We start from the raw sequence: 20,504 nt of genomic DNA on the forward strand, positions 1-20,504 counted from the left end.
TTCCAGAAAGGGAGGAATTTGCAAATAACATCCTTAAAACTCCATCCTCACTTTGCAAAACCCAGAAAAAGGCGAGCGAACATTTCACCCTTTTCTGGGTCCTTGTGAAAAAGAGCCAACATCCTTCAAGAAATATTTCAAAAATATTCTGAAGAGGCATCGCCATTTTACAAATATATTCTGAGGGACGCAAACCATGTGCCGAGAGGTTGTATAAACCTTTCCATGTTTCGGTTCTGTTTTGCTACGCCTGGCTGCGAATTTGCAGAAAAACCCGACAAGATTTTTCCATCCAGAAAAGGAAAAGGAAGGAATTTGAAAGCAAGATTTCCAACTGCGTGGCTACCACTGCAGAAAAAACAATGGCTACCATCCTGCCTTCCACGGAGGACCCGTATCCTGCACGAGTCAAAATGAGGGCTGGGAAAATATCTACGGACCCCTCACATCCTGGACATAAACTGTTTCAACTCCTACCCTCAAAACAATGCTATAGAGCACTGCACACCAGAACAACGAGACACAAGGACAATTTTTCCCGAACGCCATCACTCTGCTTAACAACTAATTCCCACAACACTGTCAAACTATTCACTAAGTCTGCACTACTATTAATCTTCTCATCGTTCCCGTCACCCATCTCCTTCCACTTATGACTATGAGTGTAACCTTGTTGCTGGTATCCTTATGATTTTTATTGACTGTTTCCTAATATGATTTAATTGCTTATTTGTTCCCTAGGACTATCATTAAGTGTTGTACCTTATGATTCTTGACAAATGTATCTTGTATTTTTATGTATACTGAGAGCTTATGCAACAAAGACAAATTCCTTGTGTGTCCAATCACACTTGGCCAATAAAAAATTCTATTCTATTCTATTCTATTCTATTCTATTCTATTCTATTCTATTCTATTCTATTCTATTCTATTCTATTCTATTCATTCTAATTCTATTCTATTCTAAAAATAGGATCTATTTGGCCATGAAAAAAAAATCTGAAAAAGTAATTGTTTTCTCTCTTGATTTCCTTTCTTCTTCCCTTTGCTAGTTTTCTTTACTATTTGTGTTTTACACCTTAGAACAAACTTTAATAAAAACAGTAAAACACAAAAAGGGCAGTTTGACACGAGGCCAACAATAAAACTTATCGTGTCAAGAAAGGATCCCAAAACCGATTTGCTTTTTAGACTCAGAAATGCACCACTAAAAAGCCCCCCATCGTACCACACCAAAAGGCTTCCTGAAAAAGAAAAAATGCATCTCTGAATCTCGGTTTTGCAATGTGAGAAATCCAGAATTTCAGTTCATAAATCTACTGCTTTGACAGATTTTTCAACTTTAGCAATTTACTGTAGAGATGCTTCCATCTTTCTCATTTTAGCATCTACATCTATATATCTCTATCTCTCCATCCATCCATCCATCCATCCATCCATCCATCCATCCATCCATCCATCCATCCACCTATCTACCTACCTACCTACCTACCTATCATCTATAGAGAGAAAGATGGAAAAAGGGATGTATTTAGGCCAGGTTGGGGATAGATCTTAAATTCCTTGTGAGGTTTTTAAAGAAAGGAGTTGTTGTAAAAATTTATGGGGTGTCCTCTCTGCCTTAATATAGTCAATTTGTGGGAAAGAGGAAAGGAGGGAAGGAAGGAGAGAAAGAAAGAAAAAGAAAGAAAGAAAAGAGGGAAAGAGAAAGAAAAAGAAAAAGAGAAAGAGAAAGAAAGCGAAAGAAGATAAAGAGAGAAAAAGAAAAAGGAGAGAGAAAAAAGAAAGGGAGAGAGAGAAAGAAAGACAGACAGACTGACTGACTCTAGTTAATTTTGGGTGCAATTGAACAATTTATCTGCTCTCCAAGGGGAACTGGGACCGAATTTACATCAAAACTGTGCCCATTCTCCCAGGTCGCTACAGTGCAATCCTCAAATGGAAATAATATCGTTTTTAAGTCTTGCAACTGTTTATTTTTATTTCTTTATTCAATTTCTATTCAATTAAGTACCAGAGTTATTAATGCACATAAGAGATGAGGTGAATCTTTCTTTCTCTTTCTTTCTTTCTTTCTCTTTCTTTCTTTCTCTCTCTCTCTCTCTCCCTTTTACCTTTCTTTTCTTTTCCTTCCACTTTCCTTCATCCTCTCTTTCTATTACTCCCCCCCCCTTCTCCTCCTTCCAATTTACAATGAGTACTTGGTGCTAACAGGCCCAGCATTTCGAAGAGTTTCTCTCGATATTGCAAAATTAAACCTCTACTTGCTGGCTTTATCTTCTCTTATCTCCCCTTATCTCCTGTATAGTTTCATCTGATTTTCAGGAGACACCCAAAGAGGCATTCAGAGTTTCCGAAACGGTGAACAAGTCGGGCAAAAATGCAACCATCACAGAAATCAAGAACCATAACATTCATCCATAGCGCAGCGAGACAAGCAGATTACACACATACCAACAGACACAATCCCAGATGAGATCAGACTCTGTTTCTTCGAGACCCGGCAGCGTAGAAAAAAGGATGCCACAATAAACCTGGTTTCCCACCCCCCAAACTGAGATTCTGCGAGAATTTTCTGGGACTCTGCAAGAGGATAGTTAAAGGAAGGGGGAAAGCTTGCTCAAACACAACAATTTTCTCCCATGGGAGCTGTGCTTCTAGAAGAGAAGTTTGCAGAAACTTTTATTCTCTTTTTAAACTTTTAAGTTTTGAGAAGTTTGAAGAAACGTTTCTTTTTAAAAGCTTCAAGAAGCTTGAAGAAACGTTTCTTTTTTAAAGTTTCGAGAACTTTGAAGAAACTTTTCTTTTTTAAAGTTTCAAAAACTTTGAATAAACTTGCCTTTTTAAAAGCTTCAAGAAGTTTGAAGAAACGTTTCGAGAACTTTGAAGAAACTTTTCCTTTTAAAAGCTTCAAGAACTTTGAAGAAACGTTTCTTTTTAAAAGCTTCAAGAAGTTTGAAGAAACTTTTCTTTTTTAAAGTTTCGAGAACTTCGAAGCAACTTTTCTTTCTAAAAAGCTTCAAGAAGCTTGAATAAACTTTTTTTTAAAAGTTTCAAAAACTTTGAATAAACTTGCCTTTTTAAAAGCTTCAAGAAGCTTGAAGAAACTTTTCTTTCCTTTTTTTTTTTTTTTTAACGTTTCAAGGTCTGAACAAGTTTGCAAACTTCTGCTCCCAGGGCACCAAACAACAGCAGTGCCCCCTCTGACATCCCATCCCAAGTGCCACTGGTACCTCGCATGATGCCACTGGGTTGTGGGGCAGCTTCCGAGAGGCTGGCGCTTTGATTCTACCACACCTGTTCAGCACCTGGGGATGCCAGATGCTAAGATCAAAACCTGGGAGGCCGGTTGGCGAACGCCGGTCCAATTTTCTATAACTTTCTTTCTCGTTTCGGAAAAGACACGTCTGGGAGCAAGCAAGCCTCCAGGTGATGTACTCACCTCAAGACTGTCATTCCCCGGGGCCAATCGGAAGCCCCGTCTGTATTTTGGGGGTGGGGAAAAAGAAGGGAGAAACCGACAGCAGCGGGCTGGAAAGTTTCAAAACCGCAAAGACGAAAAAAGAACGAGAAACAGAACGACCACAAAAAAGGACCAAGTTTCCGTTAGCAAAAAAAAAAAAAGCAAGAGGGATGTTGTTTTTTTGGGGAGGGGGTCTTCCTACTTGGAGAGAAAAGAGACAGGGGCTCCGTCAGCAAGTCTTTCAATATTTGGGCTAAAAAGAGCTTTTTTTTTTTTTTTGGCTTTTCGTTTTTTCTCTCTCGTCTTGACGGAATGCAGATTGGCTCACTGATTCGAGCGACCTGTCTTTGGCCAATCTCGTTTGTCACTCTTTCTGCAGGTACGGAGAAGTCAGTGATGGGGGGGGAGTGAAAATTGGTGGGGGTGGGATATAATCTTGAGATCCCTTCTGAAATGGCAGCCTCTCTTAGGATCTTGGGGGGAAAAAATTTAATTTTTTTTAAAAAAAATCTTTTAATACAAAGATTCCATTTTACATTAAACAGTGCTTCATCTAGGTATACAATTCTTTGTGTCTTAACAATTAAATTTACCGCCATATTCATTTCTTGCATTCGTTCTTATATTAATACTAAATAATAATAATATTGATAAAATAACACAAACCTAACATTTATATATATGTATATACAGTCCATTTTAATTTACTTTTGCTTATCAAATTTAGATACTGCCAATCTCACTCACAAGAGTTGACTCTGGACTGTTTATAGATAACTGAGCTTTTCAGCATCTTTCAAGACAGATTAAAAAAAAACACACCAATGAGGCCTTAATAATTATACACTAAATCAAGAGTGTTGGGGCATCTACTCAATATCGTTGTTAAACCTAAGGCTTCCCCCACCTCCCCAGGTCCTTTTCATTATTTAACTGATTATGAATTATTGGTAATAATTAAGACTTCCTCCATTCGTTTTATCCGATGAAAAATTCCGTCTCTTTTCAACCCTAAAAGCGTGAGGATGATGATGATGATGATGATTTTAAATGGCCCTTTTTTATCTGAATTAGTGTCGCTTAGGTGAGATGGGCGATGTAGAAATTTAATAAATGAATACGTTTAAAAAAAAATAAATCTTCCCCTCGCTGAGATTTTTGGGATGGTTTGTAAGGAAGGCGAGTGAGTGAATGGGACAATTTCCAATGATTCGGTTAGTTCCCCGTTATTATTATTATTTTTAAAAAAAAGGGTTTAAAAAGCCCAAACAGGATATCTCTGTGATTTTTCCATCTGGGCGGGGAATGGCGTGGGATAGTCCCAATTTAAGATCTCGTCCGCTTTTCTAAGAGAGATGACTATACATGGGCAAAACACGCAGGTCTGTGTTTTTGGGGGGTCACCGCAAGCTCGTAGCATTGACGTAAGGAGGAACACATCCATTTCCACAGCCCCTTCCCCCCATTTTGGGTGCTGGTGGGGCCAACATGGTACTGCACACGCCAGCAAAGGATGCAAGAACCCATGATGCTGATCGGGCACACAGGATGGGGTTGCACCACACAAGAAAACTGTGCCAGGCACCCTGCAGAGAGGAAGCCAAGGTGCGCCCACCTCCCACGCCCAAAGGCCCCAAATTTCTTAAAAAAAAACAACCAGATTTGGGGACTGACAAAAATAAAATAATTTTAAAAAAAGACATGGTTTTCTTCAGCTTCACTTCTTGGTTTCAGGGTGAGGAAGACAAATAGCTGCTTAAAAGCCAGGAAGATAAATAGGTTTCAACGGCGGCTCCGTTGAGCCTCCCAAACCAGGAGCAGTCTACCTGCAGAGGCCCACAGGGGAAAGGCAAGACGGTGATAAGCTTTGGGAATTCTTGCCTTTTTTGCTCCTGACCAGGAGTTGGCGTCACCCTTGCAAAGGGGCCACCGGGCCCCAATGCCATGTTTCCAACTTGCCAAGCCAAAGAATAACCACGATTGAACAGAGATCGAGCTTCGGAGCACGGTGCAAAAATGGCTAATTCGCCCTTCCCGAAAGCTGGTTAGAGGTCCGGCACAATCAGGGCTTCTCAAACAAAATGGATTTCCGATAACGCATGGCTCAAAATCCTGCCGAATCAGGGTTGGAGATTAACCGAGTTTAGCAACGGCAGCCTCCTTCGATCCCTCCAGATCAGACCTAGATCAGATCTCTCCAGAAAAGTCACAAACAAGCTTCGCCATCCGCCTCCATCGATCCGGGATAGATCCCTGAATTCCAGGATTAGAAACTGGGGGCGTAAAAATCGGCAAAACTTTTTGCCAAAAGAAATTTGGCAAAAGTTTGCTTGTTCCAAAAGAGCTTTTGGCCATCAAAACGGGGTTTCTCTGCTACCCCCAATGCCAAATGGGGAAGACCCCCCCCCCAGTCCCACTCCCCAGACATCTCAGCCCCAGCTCAAAATAATTCCCCCCCCCGGGAACCCCTCCCCTCAGCTGCCTCTCTTTCTACTTAATATTAGGGTTGTTTCTGGATTGCAGGAGACCAAGATCAAACACTAACCATGGTTAGATCTAGCCAGACCCCTTTGGGCACTCCAAAAATCCCCGTTTTGCCCTTCATCAAAGTTTTACAACACAACAGCACAAGTGCTTATTTTCAAACACAACCGGGAAGTTTTTCCTTTGACAAGTCAAAAATCTAATCCTAACTAAAATTAGACAGTTCTGTAATTCGCAATTAGAACGTTTCCCTTCCCCTTTGGCAAATCCTGAAGAGCAGAATTAAATTAAAAAAATAAATAAAAATAAACTCCAGTCTCTCTGCACATACAGAAAAGTGTGTTTGTGGATCTCTCTGGGTGTGGAGCTTGCTTTGCGCACGTCAAAAAGAGCTGCAGAAAAATCTTCTTTTGCCGCTCATCGAAACGACGGGAAAAGACAAGCTTGTAAAAGGATTGTACAACAGAATTGTAGAACGGTAAAGACACGATGAAAGAATAACAGAATGATAATGATAACAAATTTAAGAAACAAATAAAATGACAGAATGACAAAATAATAGAATAATAGAATGACAAGGATAATAAATTTAAGAAATAAAGAAAACAACCGAATGATAAAATGATAGAATCATAATAACAAATGTAAGAAATATATAAAATGACAGAATGATAAAATGATAGAATAATAATAACAAATTTAAGAAATAGATAAAATGACCAAATGATAGAATAATAGAATGACGAGGATAATAAATTTAAGAAATAAAGAAAACAACCGAATGATAGAATGATAGAATGGTAGAATCATAATAACAAATTTAAGATATATATATAAAATGACTGAATGGCAAAATGATAGAATAATAAAATAATAATAACAAATGTAAGAAATGAACAAAATGACAGAATGATAAAATGATAGAATAATAACAAATTTAAGAAATACATAAAACAACAAAATGACAAAATGATACAATAGCAGTGATAATGACAACAAATTTAAGAAATAAATAAGATGACAGAATGATAGAATAATCGAATGGTAACGATTGAAAACAAATTTAAAGAATAACTACAATGATAGAACTAAAGGATTGATAATGAACAAATGTAAGAAATAAAACGACAGAATGATAGAATGATCGAGGGATAATGATAGCAAACAAATTTAATAAATAAATAACATGATAGAATAATAGGATTGATAATGACAACAAATTTAAGAAATGAAACGACAGAACGATAGAATAATCGAGGGATAATGATAGCAAACAAATGTAATAAGTAAATAAAATGATAGGGTCACAGAATCATAAAGGGCTGGAAGGGACCTTCGGAGGTCATCTAGTCCGACCCCACCCGCCTTGCCCAAGGCAGGAGTCTTCACACCATCCTGGCCAAATGGCTGTCTGATCTTTTCTTGAAAACTTTGCAAACTCCGAATCGAGCAGAGAGCCTGTTCCCACCGTCCATCCCACCAAGTGAAACCCAGAAGCCCCCAAGCCCCCCCCCCGGGGCCATTGGTACTCACATGTGTGTGTCTTCTTCATGGCCGCAGCTCCTGAAAGGAAGAAGAAGAAGAAGGGAGAGTTGAAACCAAGGCCTGTTGGGGCCACGGAGATGCCAGCTTTGAAACTGCCCTTCCCAAAGCATCAATCTTGGGATCGCTGCCTCTCGCCCACATCCCTCTCGGCCAGGCTGTTGGCCAAGATGTTGCAACGTCATGGAAGGTTTTCCCACAAGGAGCCACCAGCCACGGGAGGTTAGTCAATGGTCCACCTGATGCAACAGGGGAGGCAAAGCACCATGGGCTTGGAGGAGGAGGAGGAGGAGGAGGAAGGAGGAGAAGAATTAGAAGAAGGAGGAGGAGGAGGAAGAGAAGAAGAAGGAGAAGAAGGAGGAGGAGAAGGAGGAAAGGAAAAAGAAAAAGGAGAAAAAGAATTAGGAGGAGGAGGAGGAAGAGAAGAAGAAGGAGAAGAAGGAGAAGAAGTAGAAGGAGGAGGAGAAGAAGAAGAAGGGGAGGAAGAAGGAGGAGAAGGAGAGGAAGAAGAAAAAGGAGAAAAAGAATTAGAAGGAGGAGGAGGAAGAGGAAGAGAAGAAGAAGAAGGAGAAGATGAAGGAGAAGAATTAGAAGAAGAAGAAGTAGAAGGAGGAGGAGAAGAAGAAGAAGGAGAGGAAGAAGGAGAAGAAGGAGAGAAAGAAGAAGGAGAAGGAGAAGAAGAATTAGAAGGAGAAGGAGGAAGAGAAGAAGAAGGACAACAAGAAGAAGGAGAAGAAGGAGAAGAAGAAGTAGGAGGAGGAGGAGAAGAAGGAGAAGAAGGAGAAAAAAATTAGAAGGAGAAGGAGAAGGAGAAGGAGAAGGAGAAGGAGAAGGAGAAGGAGAAGGAGAAGAAGAAGAAGAAGAAGAAGAAGAAGAAGAAGAAGAAGAAGAAGAAGAAGAAGAAGAAGAAGAAGAAGAAGAAGAAGAAGAAGAAGAAGAATCATCCTTCATGTGCTTTGAGCTTGGTGGTTTTCTTGCAGACATTTAATTGCCCAGTTAGGTAACATGATCAGTGCTAGAAGAGTGTGGGGTTTGCAGGGAAGAGGAGGCGGAAGATACGATGAGGAGGAGGAGGAAAAGGAAGAGGACAACTGTGGGCTCCTTGGTGCTTTCTGAGCTGGGTGGTTTTCTTGCAGACGTTTCATGACCCAACTAGGGAACATCATCAGTGCTAGAGGAGAGCGGGCGTTGTGGCAAGGAGGAAGTGGAAGAGGAGGAAGAAGAGCAAGAGGGAAAGGAGGATGACAACTACGACGACTGTGGAATCTTTGGTGCTCTCCGAGTTTGGTGATTTTCTCGCTGACGTTTCATGACCCAACTAGCTAACATTATCAGTGCTAGAAGGGAGTAGGGTTTTGTGGGGAGGACAGGAAAATGAGAACAAGAATGGGAAGAGGAGGGGAGGAGGAGGAGAAGCAGGAAGGAGGGAAAGGAAGGGAAGGGAAGGGAAGGGAGGGCAGGGCTTAAAAGGAGCAGCATCACCCCCACCCCCCCACCCCAAAAGAGCCGTGGGAGAACGGGGAGGCCATTTATTTTTGGCCACAAGGGGGAGCTCTTTTAATACACAGCTAGTGTATCAAATGAGGAGAAATCTCACTGCCTCTTCACAGATCTCTAATCGACAGGTCAGGAGTTCGAATTCTGCAACCTCGAAGAGCGATTAAAAAAAACACCGCAAACCTTTCTGTGCGCACACCAAAGGGTGTTTTGTGTGTTTATCTTTGTTTGTGCATGTTAAAAAAACAAAACAGCCAAGCCTCTTCTCCATCCCTGCAAACTTTTAGGAACGGAAGAGTCGACAAAACGCCTAAAATGCAACAAATCTTATTTCCCCCCCCCCTATTTCGGTGTTCCACTGAATCGCCTCTCTTGGGTTATTCCCAACGCCCCTGGAATATTCTGCATATCTGCCACTGCATTGCAGGAATCAGTCAACCAAGAAGGCTCAGGCCTTCCTATTTAACCAGAAAACAAGGCTACTAGTCCTCATGAGCCCAGAGTTTTGCTTTTTGGGGTATTATTATTATTATTATTTTTTGCAAGCAAATATCAACAGGGTGACTGCTGCAGAATTTCATCGTTGATTCTTCCTTGATATAAATCAGCACATCTGAGTTTGCGGCTTTCATGAACAGATGAAAAGATTGCCAAAAACGGTGCATGCTGAAATTTGAGAGAGAGAGAGAGAGAGAGAGAGAAAAGGGTGGGCAGGAGGAACTCACAAACAAAACTGTCCTTTTTTTCCTCTGAATTTCTTCTTCTTCTTTTAATCCTCAAACAGGCAATTTCGCCGATCAAAAACATAACGTGCAAGTATCAGCATGGCCGAGCCAGAAGTAGTGAACGCCGGATCCAAACGCAGCAAAAGTGGGGCAGAAATTTAAAAATGAGATGAAAATTTTTGTTTGTTTGTTTGTTCAGTATTTGGATAATAATAAAACCTACTTTTTTCTTTGCTTCCAAAGATCGCACTTCGCTCAAGTTTGTTCCTAAGAAAATGCAAAATACGAAAATGCTACCTCACTTCATCCACGCGCCAGGGAGACACGAGAAAAAGGCCGGTTAAAGGAAGGAGGAGAAAACGTAGCTAAGAAAGGATTCATTCTTTTCGCAACAAAGGAAAATGAACGTACATCACGGTTACCTAGAAGCAAACCCTTAAAGTAGCTTTGTCTGAGGGCAAACAGTTCGGAGCGGGACTGTTTCTTCTCTTTGTGCTCATTTCCCCAAATAATAATAACAACAACAACAACAACAACAACAACAACAACAAAGTTTGAATTATTATGTGAACCAAAGCACAGAAAATTTGCTGCAGGCTGTGAAAACGGAGAACATTACAAAAACAACAGAAACAAAGGCAGAATATAAGGAAAAACAGCTGGATGACAGATTAAATAGATCTGTCCAAAGCTTTGCATGGACAGCACTTGAAAAACATTGAAGGAAAATGTGATGACAACTTGACATGGGCATGGCTTAAGATGGGAACCATCAAGAAAGAAACGGAAGGTTTAATACTGGCTGCTCAAGAGCAAGCACTACAAACTAAGGCCATGAAAGCAAAGCTACAAAAATCCACCGACAATCCAAACTGCCAGCTTTGCAACCGCAAAGTCGAAACTGTTTCACATTTAATATGGTAATGCAGCAAAATCGCACAAACTGATTACAAAGCTAGACACGGCCGAGTTGCTAAATTAATCCACTTTATTAATCGTTATGTAAAAAAATACAACTTTGCTGTATCCGAAAAGTCATGGGAACATAAAGTGGAAAAAGTTATAGAAAACGAGAAGGTGAAGATCTTGTGGGACTTTCGAATATGGACGGATCGTCACTTGGAACACAACATGCCAGATATCAGTGTTGTCGAAAACCGAAACGTACAATTCATTGACATCGCGGTACCAGGAGATGCCAGAGTGGAAGAAAAAGAACTGGGAAAAAATCATGAAATATCGCGACCTGGCCATCGAAACTACACGGCTATGGATGAAACATGTAACCGTGATACCCATTGTCATCGGGGCACTTGGTACCATGTCCAAGAATTTTGTAACATACAACAGCAAATTGCATCTTCCTGCAATAACACCAGCGGAACTGCAAAAAACTGCGCTACTCGGAACATCGTACATCTTAAGAAGATGCTTGGTTGATCCCACGGACGCTGGCAGCAACCCCTATCAACCATCAGCCCCAGTCAATGGTATTTGTGATGCATTTTTGAATGTTCAGTTGACTGAGTTTCATGTTTAATGAATAAAGTAAATAACGATGCTATTTTTTCAAGAGGTCCTGAAGAAATCTGGGTCTCTTGAAATAAATCTGGTCAGAAAATAGCAGGGGGGGCTGAAATAAGAGAGCTGGGTCTACTCTGGATTAAAAAGCCAGAATGTCTTTTTAAGACTGATTGATAAACTGATAGTGAGATGTTTGCAGCCTCGAGTTATTTGCAACAATCATGAAGGAAGGATACAGAAAGACAGAGAGATGATAGACTGACAGACAGACAGATGGATGGATGGATGATAAATAAAAGTTAGTTAGTTAGTTAGTTAGTTAGTTAGACAGATAGATAAATAGATAGACAGACAGACAGACAAGTAGGTAGGTAGGCAGGCAGGCAGAGGAACAAAGGAAAAGTGAAAGAAAAGAGGGAGGAAGAAAGGAAGGAGAGCAGGAAGGAAGAGAACAAGAAAAAAGGAGAGAGGGAAGGAGGGAGAAAGGGCAAAGGAAGGGGAGGAGGAAGGAAGGAAAAGTGAAAGAGAGGAAGGGAGAGGAAAGGAAAGAGGGAGGGAGGGATGGAAAGAAGGGAGGAATGGAGGGAGGGAGGGACGGAAGGGAGGAAGGAAGGAAGAAAACACACCAAGCAATTCACCCCATCCTCGGTGACGCAACCTTTCTCCACAATCAAACTAGCTCTTTGCAAACTTTAAAAAACTTTTGTTTAAACTAGGCGTGTCTCCTCCTCCTGGCCAAAGGGGTAGGTGGTCTTTAGGAAGTTCCTCCATAGAAACCCCCCCCCTTTCAGATCCAAAGAGAGGGCACAGCCGGGGAAGAGATGATGGGAAATGTAGTACTGGTTGCAGCCAGAAGGCACCCAAGCTCACCCTGCCGGCTTGCAAGAAACTCGTTGCAAGCAACCAGTATATCTATCTATCTATATATCTGGTGGGTGGGTGGGTGGGTGTGGAAAGAGGCAAAGGGGGGGGGCAAAGTTAATTCTTGGGGACCCCTTTTCAACCCCCTCCCCAAACAGGCTTCCTAAGAGTTGGCAAAGGCAGAAGGAAAAAACGTGGCTGAAAAAACACCGAGGATGGCATTGCCCCCCACCCCAAATCTTCTCCTTGAAAGAGTTTTGCTGGGGAAATCGGCTTGTGGCCGGCTGAGCTACCGTCAGCCCGTCCTCGTTTGAACTCGGCACTTACATAACTCCCTTACCAGGTCCTGGCAGGCAGCCAGTCCCGGGGCGCGGAGCCAACGCCAGCCAGCTGCAAAGCTTCCCTGCCTTCCCAGGCTGTAAAAATCAAAACTGAGAGAGAGAGAGAGAGAGAGAAAGAAAGAGACAGAAAGAGAGGGAGTGAGAAAGCAAGAGAGAGAAAAGACAAGAGAGCGGGAGAGAGAAAAAAGAGAAAGAGAAAGAAAAAGAGAAAGAAAGGGAGTGAGTGAGAAAGAGAGAGAAAGAGAAAGAGAGAGAGAGAGAGAAAGAGAGGAAAAGAGGAAAAGAAAGAGAAAGAGCGAAAGGGAGTGAGAGAGAAAAAGAGAGAAAGAGAAGGAGTGAGAAAGACAGAAAGAGAAAAAGAAAGAGAGAGAGCAAGAGAGAAAGGGAGTGAGTGAGAGAGAAAAAGAGAGAAAGAGAAAGAAAAGGAGTAAGACAGAAAGAGAAAAAGAAAGAGAGAGAGCGAGAAAGGAAGTGAGTGAGAGAAAGAGAGAGAGAGAAAGAGAGCAAGAGAGAAAGAAAGAGTAAGAGAGAGAGAGAGAAAAAGAGAGAGAGCAAGAGAGAAAGAGAATGAGTGAGAAAGAGAGAGAGAAAGAGAAAGAGAGAAAAAGAGGAAAAGAAAGAGAAAGAAAAGGAGTGAGAAAGAAAGAGAAAAAGAAAAAGAGAGAGCAAGAGAGAACGAGAAAGAGAAAAAGAAAGAGAGAAAGAGAGAGAAAGGGAAAGAAAGGGAGTGAGTGAGTAAGAGAGAGAGAGAGAGAGAGAGAGAGAGAGAGAGAGAAAGAAAGAAAGAAAGAAAGAAAGAAAGAAAGAAAGAAAGAAAGAAAGAAAGAAAAGCAGGAGAGGAAGTTGAGGGGAGGAGGGAGGAGGAAAGAAGCAGCACATCCCCAACATATATGGATCCATGGGACGGGAGCCCTTTTTAACGGGGTCTTTGGGGCTCTGGGGTGGCGAGTTCAAAAAATGCAAAAAAAAAAAGAAAAAAAAAAGAGAAGGATCTGCCATTTGTGATTTGGAGCACCTGCTCCGAATTTGGAGCATTTTGCACATCCGATGCTCAGCCGGGGTGCCTCTGCCCATGGACAGAGTGCCAGGCCACCCTGAGAAAAAAACCGAGCGTTCCTCCAAGCCATGGTTAAATCAGGCGCTCCAAACCACTTTCCAGAAACTTTTTTTCCTGGGTTTCTGGGCTGGTTTTCAAACCAGAGTCAAACTGGATTGAGAAGGTTGGTGGGTTTCCTGAGGGAGTGCAGAGTGTTTTTTGTTTTTTTTCCAAAAAAATAGATTTACTGATGGGGCAGAAAAACAGAGAGGGATCCCCACCCCCCAAAGTAATATCCCTTATTTAATTTAATTTAATTTAAATCATATTGCATTTCTGCCTGGACACCCTGCTAACCTGCTCCCCTGATTGGTTGAATCCTTCCGTGACATCACAGCCAGCCCAGCCAATGGTGGGCTCTTGGAGAAGCTATTCCAGTTAAATGCTTTTGCAAGGCTTGGGGGGGGGGGAATTCTGGGAGATGAAGTCCAAACTTTGTGGCCAAGTTTGAAGGCCCCGGATTCGAGAGGACATCTAGACCAACCAGCTAAATGCAAAGCCAGCCGTCTCCAAGAGCTCTTCTAAGCGCGAACGTTCTAGTGGCAAGGAGTTCCAGAGTCACCACTGATGAGTTTTTGGTTGATTCATGCCCTGGGCCGCTCACCCAGATGTGGGCAGCCTGTAATGCAAAGCGGGTGGCCCCTGGGTGGCACAGATGCCAAGGAAGCTTGCAAAGCCTCTAACTGGCACCTAATTCCTCCTTGGGCTGTCCTACCTCGCAGGGTTGTTGAGAGGACGAGAGACGGGAAAGGGGAGAATGAGGTTTGAAGCCAGACGGTTCAGAGAAAGGCACGCTACCTACCCAGGCGAGTCTTAAGCGATGCCAGGCCTGGTTCAAAACCCTGCTGGCATGCCCCCGTCTCCCACCGTCCAACGCACGCCTCACGTCAAGGCACACGCCACCCCACACAAACACACAAGCACACAAAAACGCCCACTGGGAGAGACTCCAGGCCCCGCCCGAGCTGGCTCACAACCCCGCACACACCCAGAGATGATGTAACTACGGGGGTTGCCCGACGTGCGAGACGCAAAACGCCCAAGTCGCACACACACACACACACACACACACAGGGTGTCCTCGCCAACGCTCCCCAAATCTCGTTTGCACCCCGGAACCGGCCACCGCCGGGGTAGCCCTCCCTTCCCCATTCCTCCAAGGATCCGCGGATGATGGGCACTGTGGTCCAAGGCACCAAAAGGGCGCCTGATTGGAAGCAAGCCCATCGCAAAAGGTTTCTCCGGCGTCCCAAGTTGGAAAGGAGACCACTCGGAGATCACTCGGGAATTATCGACCCCTCTGCCGGAATCGGACCCGATTTGCATAGCTCCTCCCCCGGCCTTCCTTTCTTTATTGGCCCTGCCGGAACGGAGGGGATTCCGGGACCTCCAGCTAAGCCCCATCCTCACCCTCCCTGTCACAGTTTAGGATTCTCTGAGCATGCACAGAGTTCTTTCTGCCTCCAATCAGGCCAGCGCTGGCTTCAAGACATGCCAAAGGAAGAAAATCTGATTTATTTATTTTTTTTTTCTTCCCAGCTGGGCTCGCTGGCCGGACTTCAGTTGTGGCTCTTTTGGCTGTCGCAATCTGCCATTCCGATTTGCAGAAAGGAAGGAAGAATTGGAGGAAGAGAAAGGAGGGAGCGAGCAGGAAGTTTTCTCCCAGAGAAACGACACGATTTTTCCAAGTTTTTCCATCACAATCGTTCCCGGAATCGCGCAGGACCAGCTACACTCCTTTTCTCTTTTGCATTGTGTCGTTTTGACACACAATCCAGTTTTCCCGGCCTCCCTTAAGTCCTTCGCCACAAGGAGACACCCCTCTCCGACTCCATCTGCCCCCTCGGCTGCTTTCTCCTCGAACTCGGAGCCCGGAGATGCTTCTGCCTCAGCGGGAGCTGCCCAGCGGCTGCAAAGCCCCCCCCAAAAAATTTTTTTGGGAAAAAAAATAATACTTGCCAGGCCAATCAAGGAGCTAGTCCTCAGCCTCTCGCCTTGTCTCTCTTTGCAAATTCCTGGATATAGCTTGGGAGACCCCCATTTTTTTTCACCTCTTTCCGGTACACCAAAGGATACAGGTAGTCTTTGACTTACGATGGTTCATTTAGTGACCATTCAAAGTTACGACAGCAGTAAAAAAAGGGTTTTTCACACTTATGACCATCATGGCATCCCCAGGGTCAGGTGATCAAAATTCAGACACTCTGGGCAACTGACTTGTATTTATGACGGTTGTAGTATCCTGGGGGGGGGGTGTCCAGTGATCCCCTTTTGCGACCATCCGACAAGCCAAGTGCATGGGGAAGCTGGATTCGCTTAACAACCATGTGACTAATTTAACAATGGTGGGGATTCGCTTAACAACGGTGGCAAGGAAGGTCGTAAAACGAGGCAAAATTCCGCTTGATGGATATTCTCACTCAGCGACAGAAGTTTGGGGCTCAACTACGGTCGTAAGTCGAGGACTCCCTGTATTGGTGACTCCTTCCCATCATCGGAGCCCCGCATGCAATTCACATTTGCAAGAAATAAAATGGCGACGTTGAGAAGCTTCTGGAAGGAAGGGTGAGATTTCGCCAGCTTGGCTTCCCAACTGATCAAGCTTTCAAAAGAAAGGAAACTCCCAGGCACGGCCAGAGGAAGGAGAGGCAGTGAAACTGACTAGGTCAGCTTCGGATTCCTTCTTAGGGCTGGAGAAACAGACCGGATCAAAGACAGTTGTTGGCAATTTCTAAGCCAGGATTTAAGTTAGTTGGCTTGGTAGGTTGCCTAACCAGGAAAAAGGATAAATAAACAAAAGTTTATTTGGCAACCGTGCTTGCCTTTGAGAGCACTTTGGAAAGATCCAGGAAAACTGACTCGAGTCCGGTCAGTTTCCAGCCCGAGGAAACAAAAAGCGGAATGAGTCAATAAAAGCAACTAGATTGTAAATATATATATATATATATATATATATTGCTAAGTTAAGGTAAGGATGGAGCTACCCCGATTCCAAGCAGGTCTGAAGGCCCCTCAGATATCCCCGGGTTCAAATAGTTGGCTTTTTAAAGCCTACCTCGCAGGGTTGTGAGAAGCATCTTATAGAGCTGGGGAAAAGAAACAAGTTTATTTTATTTTCTCCAGCTCCTTGCAGGATAAAAGGAAGAGTTTTCTCATAACATTAAACCCAGTAACAAGTAGCAGAAATGTTTCCTTTTTAAAAATGTTTCTGAGCTGCCTGCAAGGACCCAAATCTCCCCAATGCAATTCTTATATTATTATTATTATTATTATTATTATTATTATTATTATTATTATTATTATTATTATTATTATTATTATTATTATTATTATTATTATTATTATTATTATTATTATTATTAATAATAATAATAATAATAATAATAATAATAATAATAATAATAATAATTTCTTAGAAAATCATATCTATCTATCTATCTATCTATATCTATATCTATATCTATATCTATATATCAGGCAGCAGGAGGTCTCCCCTCTCGGCCGCCCCCCCCCCAATCCAAGAGGGGCTGCGCTGGAGGTCAAAGGGCAAAAGGGGTGATTAGGGAAAGAGGCCGAGGACACCCGGCAACGAAACCAGAAACTGGGAGGGGGCGTTTGCAATCTCACATATTTCTCTGCCTCAAAGCCAGATACCATCTCTCTCTCTCTCTCTCGTTCTCTCGCTTCGCTCTTCTCTCTCTCTCTTTTTTCTCTCTTCACTTTTCTTTCCTCTTTCTCTCTCTCCCTCTGCACGCTTCTCTCCTTCTTTACTCTTCTCTTTCTCTTTACTTTTCTCTTCACTTCTCTCCTCTTTCTCTCCCTCTTTCTCTTCACTTCTTTCTTTTTTCTCTTCTTTCTCGCCTCTCTCTTCACTCTTCTCTTCATTTTCTTTGTCTTTCTCTGTCTTCACTTTTCTCTCCTTTCTCTCTCTCTCCCTCTTCATTCTTCTCTCCCTCTTTACTCTTTTCTCTTCACTTTTCTCTTTCTCTTTTTTCTCCTCTCCTTTCTCTCCCTCTTTCTCTTCACTTCTTTTTTTCCTCTTCTTTCTCTCCTCTCTCTTCACTCTTCTTTCTCTCTTCACTTTCTTTGTCTTTTTCTCTCTCTCTTCACTTTTCTCTCCTCTCTTTCCCTCTTTCTCTTCACTTCTCTCCTCTCACTTCACTCTTCTCTTTCTCTCTGCTGTCCCTTTCTCTTCACTTCCCTCTTTCTTTTTTCTCCTCACTTTCTCTCTTCACTCCTCCCTCTCTCTTTGCTTCTCTCTTTCTCTGTCTTTCTCTCTCTCCTCTCTCTTTCTCTGTGTTTCTTTCTTTCTCTGTCTCTGTCTCTTTCTTTCTCTTTATCTCTCTCTCTCTCTCTCTCTCCCACAAAAACCAGGCCTCCAAAGTGCTGCAAATGACTTAATTGAAGTTCTGGGCAGCTGGAGACGGGTTTGTCAACAATCTCCAGAGAGCTCCTTCATGAGGACTAGAATCCTGGAGGGGAAGCCAAGCTTGCTAAGATGGTGCACCAAAAAAAAGGGGGGGGGGAATGAATCCAGCAGAAGTTGATTGCAGAGGGGGAGGATTTTGGGATTCCCCTTGCCAGAGCAGGCGAAGAGGATCCCTGTCCAGCCACATGGGAGTGGTAGTCCTGCCTTAAGTGGGAAAAGGTTTTAGATTTTTGAAATGTATCCAAGTGGTCGCGTCCTCCCCACCCCGCTGGCCCCCCAAAAATGAAGAAAATGACCCAGAAATGATCTCATCCCTGCCAAACCCCCCCAAATCCTCCACCCAACAGGCTGGGGACGATGGGAATTGGTGGCCCAGCCTAGCCAGAAGCAGAAGCTTAAGGAAGCTGCTGGGTGGATGTGAAACGTGGAGGGGGGTGGGGAGGGAAATACCCTTCCCTATCCTCTGCCCCTCCTCTTGCAAATGGGGGAACCCCCCCCCATGGGGTGAGAAGGGAGCCCCAGAGACACCCCCCCTCCTTCTCCAAGCCTGGACCGCGCAAGAGCGAGAAGAAAAAAAAGTTTGGGGAGCCGAGAAGAGAAACTTCATTCTTCGCCCAAGAACGCAGAAAGTTTTAAAAAGACCCCTCCCCTTAATAAAAGCATCAAAGAGCCCCCCAGACCGGACAGTTTGGGGGTGGGGCAGAGGGTGAAGGGGACCCCAAGATTAGAAGGGGAGTCGCGAATCCTCTGCCTCCCAGGTGCGCAGGACTCCACGGCCCATGCGGCGCAGCCAGACCCCCTTTGGGAGGGCGGGGGAGAGGAAGGGGCGCCTCCCCACTTCGGGGGTCCTTACCTCGGGGGGCGTCCCGGCCGCGCTTGGCCGCTCCGGGTCCGCGGGGGTCGCCGGCTTCCATCGGGGGGTCCCGGACCGGCCCGGGGACTCGCCTCGGCGGCTGCAGGCAACACCAGTGGCGGCCCGAAGCTCCGGAGCGACGGCCGCGATGGTTGCGGGGCTCCGCGCAGCCGGCAGGGGCGCACCGAGCTGGCCCGTCCCCGTCCCGCCCTCCCCCACCACGCCCTCCCTCGGAAATTCAACCGGTGTAGCTCGGCTCCGCGGCCCTGTTCCGCTGGCCAGGGATGATGGGGTTGGTAGTGCAGCCAGATAGGGGAGATCCCCCCACTCTAGAGACCCCTCCCCTCCTTGAACTGGTCATTCAACCGGTGAAGCTCGGCTATAGATTGGGGGGGGCACGCTCTGTCTCACCCGCCAGACACTATTCCGCTGGCCAGGGATGATGGAGTTGGTAGTGCAGCCAGATAGGGGAGATTTCCCCACTCTAGAGACCCCTCCCCTCCTTGAACTGGTCATTCAACCGGTGAAGCTCGGCTATAGATGAGGGCCCCCACGCTCTGCCCCACACCCCCGACCCTATTCCGCTGGCCAGGGATGATGGGGTTGGTAGTGCAGCCAGATAGGGGATTTCCCCACCCTAGAGACCCCTCCCCTCCTGCAATTAGTCATTCAACCGGTGAAGCTGGCCTCCACGCTCTGCCCCCCCGCCAGACCCTATTCCTCTGGCCAGGGATGATGGAGTTGGTAGTGCAGCCAGATAGGGGAGATTCCCCATTCCAAAGACCCCTCCCCTCCTTGAACTGGTCATTCAACCGGTGAAGCTCGGCTATAGATGAGGGCCCCCACGCTCTGCCCCACTCGCCCGACCCTATTCCTCTGGCCAGGGATGATGGAGTTGGTAGTGCAGCCAGATAGGGGAGATTTCCCCACCCTAGAGACCCCTCCCCTCCTCCAACTAGTCATTCAACCGGTGAAGCTGCCTTTTCTCTCCCTCGCCCTTCAAGAGCCCCGAAAAGTTCTCCCGGGGACCTGAAAACCTTACCTGTGGCATGCCCGCCTTCCTTTACCTGGCTGATTCCCTTCTCGGCCTCTGCGGGCGCGGCTGGGCCAGGAGCAATCCCCCAGGTGAAGCCTGGAGACCTGGGCAAGGTCGGGCTTTTACCCGACGAACTCCTGCCCGGCACTGGAGCTGCGGAGGAAGCCCATTTCCCAACGGGACGGGCTGCAAATATTACTAATATTTCCTACTAATATTGCTAATAAGGCGGACCCGGGGAAGGCGGAGGGTCCCGCGGGGGAAAGCGGCGGGGCAGAAGCCTCCGAGGCTCCCCCTCCGGTCTGCCAGGCAGCCATGGCACCGGGGCAGCCTCTTCCCCCCAACCCACCCCGGGCTCCCTCCGACAGCGCTCGATTAGCCGAGGCTGCAGCAACCGCCCAGCTGCGTTACACAACCCGGCGCCTCTGGATCGGGGCCAGCCGCCCCCCCCTCTTCCCCTGGCCGCCCCCTCCCTCCCTTCCCTTCCCTCCCTCCGCCCGCCACGCACGTGGGCTCCCGCGTGCAAAAAGCCCTTGCACGCCCAGCTGGAGAGAGGAGGAAGGCACTGAGCGCGCGCGTGTAAAATCAAGAGCTTAGTAGAGGGTGTGCAAAAAACTCCGCTCGGGTCCCTTGCACGCCCAGCCGGAGAGGAA

The 20,504-nt window shown here is 45.2% G+C and overlaps 1 protein-coding gene across 2 annotated transcripts in view; it reads right to left on the reverse strand.

Moving 5' to 3' along the window:
• Positions 1 to 20,255, reverse strand: part of RORC (RAR related orphan receptor C) — a 41,242-nt gene extending 20,987 nt beyond the window's left edge. Inside the window, exons 1-2 of one of the 2 annotated variants that reach the window (XM_034435679.3) lie at positions 19,858 to 20,255; positions 7,481 to 7,510 (exon numbers count right to left, since the gene is read on the reverse strand). In XM_034435679.3, the coding sequence (XP_034291570.1) occupies positions 7,481 to 7,499 (19 nt within the window). In that variant the 5' untranslated portion in view covers positions 7,500 to 7,510; positions 19,858 to 20,255. Of the gene's footprint in view, positions 1 to 7,480; positions 7,511 to 18,815; positions 18,978 to 19,857 lie in introns of those variants that run through there. The other variant, XM_060694263.2, reaches the window with a different exon arrangement.
• Between the last annotated feature and the right edge of the window lie 249 nt (positions 20,256 to 20,504).

Source organism: Pantherophis guttatus, chromosome 18 (assembly GCF_059756535.1).
Source record: "Pantherophis guttatus breed Tessera chromosome 18, ASM5975653v1, whole genome shotgun sequence".
NCBI classification, from domain to species: Eukaryota; Metazoa; Chordata; class Lepidosauria; order Squamata; family Colubridae; genus Pantherophis; species Pantherophis guttatus.